The 7915-nt window shown below is 51.6% G+C and overlaps 1 protein-coding gene across 1 annotated transcript; it reads left to right on the top strand.

The window, feature by feature from the left end:
- The first annotated feature begins 6 nt into the window (after positions 1–6).
- LOC308148340 (protein kinase C and casein kinase substrate in neurons protein 2-like) lies at positions 7–3464 on the top strand. Its single transcript, XM_080521799.1, has 4 exons — positions 7–40; positions 975–1045; positions 1125–1207; positions 2037–3464. Exons 1-4 carry the CDS (start codon positions 14–16, stop codon positions 2162–2164), a joined length of 309 nt encoding a protein of 102 aa, XP_080377925.1. The 5' UTR covers positions 7–13; the 3' UTR covers positions 2165–3464.
- The last annotated feature ends 4451 nt before the right edge of the window (positions 3465–7915 follow it).

The following is a 7915-nucleotide window of genomic DNA, read 5'->3' as shown; positions in this document are numbered from 1 at the left end:
CCACGGCCCCGGGATGCCCACCGACTGGCCACACTTCCAGGTGACCCCCACCTCCTCCACCTCCTCCTCCTCCTCCACCGCCTCCTCCTCCTCCTCCTCCTCCTCCTCCTCCTCCTCACCTCCTCCTCCTCCTCCTCCTCCTCCTCCTCCTCCACCTCCTCCTCCACTGCCTCCTCCACCGCCTCCTCCTCCTCCTCCTCCACTGCCTCCTCCACCGCCTCCTCCTCCACCTCCTCCTCCTCCACCTCCTCCTCCTCCTCCACCTCCTCCTCCTCCTCCTCCTCCACTGCCTCCTCCTCCACCTCCTCCTCCTCCTCCTCCTCCACTGCCTCCTCCACCTCCTCCTCCACCTCCACCTCCTCCTCCTCCTCCTCCTCCTCCTCCACCTCCTCCACTGCCTCCTCCTCCTCCTCCTCCTCTTCCTTCTCCTCCTGCACCTCCTCCACCGCCTCCTCCTCCTCCTCCTCCTCCTCCTCCACTGCCTCCTCCACCGCCTCCTCCTCCTCCTCCTCCTCCTCCTCCACTGCCTCCTCCACCGCCTCCTCCTCCTCCTCCTCCTCCTCCTCCACTGCCTCCTCCACCGCCTCCTCCTCCACCTCCTCCTCCTCCTCCACCGCCTCCTCCTCCTCCTCCTCCTCCTCCACCTCCTCCACTGCCTCCTCCTCCTCCTCCTCCACTGCCTCCTCCTCGTCCTCCTCCTCCACCTCCTCCTCCTCCACCTCCTCCTCCTCCTCCTCCACCTCCTCCTCCTGCACCTCCTCCACCGCCTCCTCCTCCTCCACTGCCTCCTCCACCGCCTCCTCCTCCACCTCCTCCTCCTGCACCTCCTCCACCGCCTCCTCCTCCTCCACTGCCTCCTCCACCGCCTCCTCTTCCACCTCCTCCTCCTCCTCCTCCTCCTCCTCCTCCACCTCCTCCCTCCACTGAGCTTCAACGCCTCTGCTGTCTGACCTCAATCCTTCCATGTCCTGCAGGAGTGGACGCCTGAGAAGAAGACAAAAAAAGGGAAGAAGGAAGTGGAAAAGAAGCCGCTGATTGAGAAGAGGTGAGGAAGAAAATAGAAAAAGCCCCACGAGGATCTGAAGCTTCGCCCTGAGAGTCTTTGTCTGTGTCTTGTTGTGCAGCGGCGTGACGACCGGAGGAGTGAAGGTCAGAGCTCTGTACGACTACGACGGCCAGGAGACGGACGAGCTGTCGTTTAAAGCAGGTAGAGTCCCGCCGGGGGGGGGACGGGGGACGGGGGACATTGTCCATCAGTCTATTAGAGCGCCTTTAAAACGGGATTCATACTGTAAGTAAGCTTAATACTGTGTGTGAGTTTTATATGAACATACATGGTGTTTTTTTTTTTTATTTAAGGTCGTGCAGATAAACATTACAAAACAATAAACAATTCCAAAGATGTGTGGAAATGCACCATACATTCTATGTACAAAAGTAATACAAACAAGTGCTACCTCAAATACTATTTATATAATGTGTGTGTGTGTGTGTGTGTGTGTGTGTGTGTGTGTGTGTGTGTGTGCTTGTATATGAAATACGAAGTGTGACTTGGTTGTGTTTATGGAGGAAACCGAGGAGAAAGGAAATAGTTTGTATAGAAACATAGAAAAGGAGCAAAAGAAGAAAAAAAAAAGTGAAACGATCCATTTGGTGGAAACTGAATGAGTTAGTTGTGGAATCGGGGAACACCCTGCCGTCTGGGAGGTTCTTCAACCAGCACCGTCACCACACACTAAACTACTGCTTGTAGCCCGAACCGTCGCCAAGGCAACCACACTCACAAACTGGAAATGAAAAAATAATATCAGTGGACATCAATGGAAAAATCTGCTGTCTGACTGTATTATTAGGGAATCTCAGTCGATGCTCCCGGAATTTATGACAATAGAACCTCAATTCCAGAACATGCATGTTTCTGTTTGCTGGTGTGTGTGTGTGTGTGTGTGTGTGTGTGTGTGTGTGTGTGTGTGTGTGTGTGTGTATAATGTCAAGAAGCAGCGACGTGAACGGTGACGAGTGTCTCCCGGTTGCAGGCGAGGAGTTCCTGAAGACGGAGGACGAGGACGACCAGGGCTGGTGTCGGGGGATGAAGGACGGAGGCTGGGAGGGGCTCTACCCGGCCAACTACGTGGAGCTGGTGGAGGCGGTGGAGGCGGTGTAGGCGGCGTGGCTCCACGGTCCCCGTCTGATGAACCACTTCAGTGAAACCAAAGACGAGCGTACGACGACGACGCCTCGGGGAAACTTGTTGTCTTTTTGTTTCTTTGTTGCAACGTCCTGAAGGATTTTGACAAATGTTTTAATATATATATATATATATCGTACTCTAGACCACTTGTATTGAAGCCATATGATAAACCAAGCTTTACTGTGGAGGACGCAACATGCTGGAATCAGGCCCCGTTTCCATGACAACGCTTCAAGTCAAAACGTTTTTCGTTTTTGAAGTTTTGCGTCTTTTTCTACGCAAACGGCACAAACGCTAAAAACGATATCATTGGCATGTTGTGCCGCTACCGGGCGCCGTCGCTGTGCCACGGACATTACAACAAGTTGGATTGTTATTATGGCGACCGTCAAAATAAAACCACCAAGTCCCAGAAGAACGTGGACTGGAGGTCGTGACACTCAAACGTTGTTGTTGTACATCTCGCAGAAGCGTTTCCAGAAAGTTGCGTTTTAGCCCGTTTCCATGGAAACAGAGTTTAAAGTTTTCTTTTTTTTTTTAAATTCCACCTTGCTGTCAGAAAGTTGCGTTTTCAGCGACTCTGAATATCTGAATGCCGTGCAAACAAACACAAAACGCTACGAGAATTTAGCGTTTCTTCACCCGGAAGCGTCGTCATGGAAACGGGGCCTGACACTCTAAGAGGTACGCTCCACAGCTCCACCTGGTGCTCATCCTACATCTCTTTATTTACATGTGCTTGTTTTATTTTTATTTTTTGAAATGCTCACAAAAGCCTCAATGGACTGGAGACGCTTTCATGTGAGACGGCTTTGATCTCCTCTTCAGTTTATGGAGAACGTCTCCGTCTCTTTAAGACGTTTGATAGAAACATTGACGTCACTTTTCTCATCGGACCTCGTTCGCTTTACTTCTTGCCGCCGGCCGTCCCGATCCTCTTCGTCAGAACTTCACTTAAAGAAGTACAAGACGAGGATTGAACGATACAAAAGGTCCAAATGTTCCGTCTCTGCTCCGGTTCGTGGCCTGAATCACCTCGGCAGCAGGGAACCATGAGAAAAGCTCATTTTTAAAAACCAATCCGGGGGAAAACAAAATTCAAGGACTTCTGTGTCGTCAGCCAATCAAATTGGATTATTATGACGAGTCATAATTTACACACTACATGAAAAGACAAACTTTTTCCCAACAAGCAAACCAGAAAAAACCACAATAAACTGTATTTGATGAAAATGATCCTCCCACTTTAAATCTTGACTTTTCAAAATAAATATTCAACCTTTTAATTGTTTGACTCTGAGTCACCTGGGTCTCCTGGGTCACGTGGGTGTCCTGGGTCACGGGGGTCTCCTGGGTCACGGGGGTCTCTTGGGCCACGTGGGTGTCCTGGGTCATGGGGGTCTCCTGGGTCTCCTGGGTCACGGGGGTCTCCTGGGTCACGGGGGTCTCCTGGGTCACCTGGGTCACGGGGGTCTCCTGGGTCACCTGGGTCACCTGGGTCACGGGGGTCTCCTGGGTCTCCTGGGTCACCTGGGTCACGGGGGTCTCCTGGGTCACCCAGAACCTGCAGGTTGGACCTGGACGTCCTGGACCAGCAGCTCCATCACCATCAGTAACTGGATGAAGGAGAGACGAACAGAAACGGCGTTTATCTGTAAAGACACAAGTCCATTGATCAGGTTTCTTCCCCTCCTGGAACCCTGCAGGGGGTCTCCTGGGTCACGGGGGTCTCCTGGGTCACGGGGGTCTCCTGGGTCAGGTTTCTTCCCCTCCTGGAACCCTGCAGGGGGTCTCCAGTCCTCAGGCCGGTTTTGCTCAGCAGGTCAAAATGCTCTCAGGTGGTGTTTCTCTTTAATGACGGCCGGTCGGAGCCCTGAGAGGTTCCTGGGGGACGGCGTCTCCGGGTCCGAGGGACGGCGTCCCCAGGTCCGAGGGACGGCGTCTCCAGGTCCGAGGGACGGCGTCTCCAGGTCCGTGGGACGGCGCCTCCAGGTCCGAGGGACGGCGCCTCCAGGTCCGAGGGACGGCGCCTCCAGGCCCGAGGGACGGCGCCTCCAGGCCCGAGGGACGGCGTCTCCAGGTCCGAGGGACGGCGTCTCCAGGTCTGAACACGAGCGAGATTCTATCTGTGCTCCGACATGATGTGACGCCGAACAGACACGTTTCCCAGACGTCTGTTATCAAACCGTCCGTCCTCCACGGCACGAATCCCTCCTCCGGCTCTTTGTGTCTTTATCCGTCACATACCACTCTGTCTTTTCAAAATAAAGGAACTGTTTCTCAAACAAGAGGGTACCGTTGGAGATGGACAGCCTGTGCTTGCTGGGAGTGTTTGACAGCCGCTGGACTTCCACACTTGTGGGCTCCGATGAACATGTTGCACATTTCCAGGGGTCAAATTCCCGCGACGAGGCTGCAGGAGGATCGTCGTCACAACGAGACCTCATGCTGCCTCACGGCGGTCTGAACCCACTGAGCTCCTGTCCTTCTCCATTCAATACGCTTGGTTTGTTTCCAGGGAGACGACAGGCCTGAAGCAGACAGTAATGCCACGGACGGCCAGCGGGGGGCAGCGGAGAGAAGAAACATTGAAAGAAACTAAATAGCAACGATACATTTTCTTCATCTGCATCTTTATTTTTGCCCATAAATGTTGGTGTGGAAACATCAAACTCCCTTCTTTTCTCACATTATTATACCTTCCTCCTCTTCCTCTTCCTCCTCTTCCTCCTCCTCCTCTTCCTCTTCCTATCAAGTTCAGTTCTCTTGGCTACAAGGTTTTAATATGCTTGGTCGCATCTTCCTCCACCAATATGTTGGTGTTTATTTTTGTGCCAGAGGGAAATCAGTGTGTGTGTGTGTGTGTGTGTGTGTGTGTGTGTGTGTGTGTGTGTGTGTGTGTGTAGGAGCATACAGTCGTCACATATGTGTCTGTGTTTATGAATCATCCTGCGATCGTCCTCTCCAGTCCTGGAGTCCAGCCTGGAGATGATACTGCAGAGCTGCTCTCTCACACACACACACACACACACACACACACACACACACACACACACACACACACACACACACACACACACACACACACACACACACACACACACACACACACACACACACACACACACACACACACACACACACACACACACACACACACACCCCACCAGTAAAAGTCAGCCATCAGGTCTTTCCACTGTGTTGTTCTGAATACTGGACGACGATACAGGAACGATTTTCCACAGAACAACCGGAGAACCTGACGTCACCCTGGAAGGAATCTGCGAGACGATACTTGAAAAGAATTGTGTTTGTTAGCGACTCGTGTACCGTGGATTCCAACCTGGTACCAGGTTACCGTGTTCAAGTTAAAAGGTCATTACATGCCTGGTGGAGTTTATTCTTCTGAACACAGATTCTCTCATCGGTTGTGGACGAAGTAGAAAAGACAATGGATGAACATAAGTGTCTATATGTTGAGTTCTTGGTGCTCAGAGTCCCTGAAAACACAACTTTGACATCGTCTCTATGGCAACGGGGGAAAGAAGATGCCGAGTGAAGGAAGGCTGGCGTTTTAATTGGCTCTGGGTTGTTTGTGTAACAATCCATGACTGTACCGACGCTCACGGCTTCACTCGTTCAACCTCGCGGCTTTAATACCACATTAAACTCTGTTTCTCTCCGGCGTCACCAACTCTGTCAAACCGTCATGAAATCTCGTTTGTCATCTGCATATTTTCACGACGATCTGAGTTTCTGCAAGCTGCCGGCGCTAAACAGAAGTGGACTGAAGCTCGAGGGACTCTGCACACAATTGACATAGAAATTCATCTTTGAGGTGACGTCTGTCAGGTTGAGGGGTTTTCAACAAGTTTGAACTCAATTCAATTCAACTTTATTCATAAAGCCCCAAACACAACACAGTCACCTCCAGGGGCTTTTAACACGGAAAAGAGGAAAAACCCAACGAGTCCACATGAGCAGCGACTGAAAGAGAAACTCCGTCCAGCAGGAAGAAGCTCTGCAGGAACCAGACGGAGGAGAGGTGGAGGGATAGAAGCACAGGTCGGCCGGCGGAGTGGAGGAAACCTTCATCTTCTTCATCGTCTTCATCGTCTTCATCTCGCCTCCAACAAGCAGAAGAGCACAGTTCTGGCGGACGACAAACCCTGACCTCTGACCCGCCGGCTTGTTTCCCCCGCAGTGCAGCTCCGACCTCGTCACCTTGGCTCCGGTCCAACAGGAGACGGTCGTTACCGGAGATTCATGTTCCAGAGGAGCGTCGCTCTGCTGGCGGCAGTCGAGCCGTTCAGGGGGAACCTGGACCACGTTTGTTCTGGGACGGATATGAACGACGACTCCGGGAACAAATATGAGCGTTTGATTTGGAAGCTGCACTGGAGGGACACTCAAGACCCTCCCACAGGGTGGGGAATGGTAATGCAGGTACCCCCCCCACCCCCCCAGGCCCCCCCCCCCCCCAGGCCCCCCGACACATCGGAGGAAGAGCAGCAAGTTGTTTTTATGCTTCGGCTGTTTCACAAGAAAACAACAAGGGTCAGAGCAGGACCGGGGGTACGTCCGTGGTTCCGTCTGTACTTTCTCTCCACTGACGCCTCCCAGAGCAGAGGAGGGTCCGGAGACCCGCCGAGCTCTCCAGACCCGGGTCTCACTGCTGGTCTGAGTCAGTCCAACCTCATTAACTGCTCTACGGCTACAAACACCATGTGACTGCAGAAATTCAGGATAAAAAGCCTAACCTTAAACCCTAACCCTCCTAAACCCAAACCCTAACCTAACCCTAACCCTAACCTAACCCTAAACCATAAACACTAACCCTAAACCTTAAACCCTAACCCGAACCCTAACCTAACCCTAACCCCTAAACACTAACCCTAAATACTAACCCTAACCCCTAAACCCTAACCCTAAATACTAACCCTAACCCCTAAACCCTAACCCTAAATACTAACCCTAACCATAAACACTAACCCTAAATACAAACCCTAAACCCTAAACCTAAATCCTAACCCTAAACCCTAATCCGAAACCCTAAACCTAAACCCTAATCCTAACCCTACACCCTAAACCTAAACCCTAAACACTAACCCTAACCCTAAACCCTAAACACTAACCCTAACCCCTAAACACTAACCCTAAACCCTAAACACTAACCCTAAACCCTAAACACTAAACACTAACCCTAACCCCTAAACACTAATCCTAACCCCTAAACACTAACCCTAAACCCTAAACACTAACCCTAAACACTAACCCTAACCCCTAAACCCTAAACACTAACCCTAACCCCTAAACCCTAAACACTAACCCTAAACCCTAAACACTAACCCCTAAACCCTAAACACTAACCCTAACCCCTAAACCCTAAACCCTAAACACTAACTCTAACCCTAAACCCTAACCCTAATCCTAACCCTAAACATAATCCTAACCCTAATCCTAATCCTAACCCTAAACATAACCCTAAACCCTAATCCTAGTCCTAATCCTAATCCTAGCCCTAAACCCTAAACCTAAACCCTCCAGCTGGTCTGCGTTCCTGAGCCTCGCCCGGTCCGGGCGGTGAACCATAAACACACACAGACGTTAGCAGAAGCTCGTTTGTCGGGACGCTAATGAGTGGCAACGGCTCATCTGCATGCTAATGGACGTCCGATATTCAATTCGGTGCCGCAAAGACGCTGAAAACACAAATTGCTCATC

This window comes from Blennius ocellaris (assembly GCF_963422515.1).
Source record: "Blennius ocellaris genome assembly, contig: SCAFFOLD_471, whole genome shotgun sequence".
Classification (NCBI taxonomy): domain Eukaryota; kingdom Metazoa; phylum Chordata; class Actinopteri; order Blenniiformes; family Blenniidae; genus Blennius; species Blennius ocellaris.
This window is presented reverse-complemented; position numbering and strand designations above follow the sequence as displayed.

Bases quoted from the DNA above. Each gene is read 5' to 3' on its own strand.
- LOC308148340 (XM_080521799.1), top strand. From the start codon at position 14: ATGCCCACCGACTGGCCACACTTCCAG. The intron at 41-974 runs GTGACCCCCACC...CATGTCCTGCAG, and splicing joins CCGACTGGCCACACTTCCAG to GAGTGGACGCCTGAGAAGAA. The intron at 1,046-1,124 runs GTGAGGAAGAAA...CTTGTTGTGCAG, and splicing joins AAGCCGCTGATTGAGAAGAG to CGGCGTGACGACCGGAGGAG.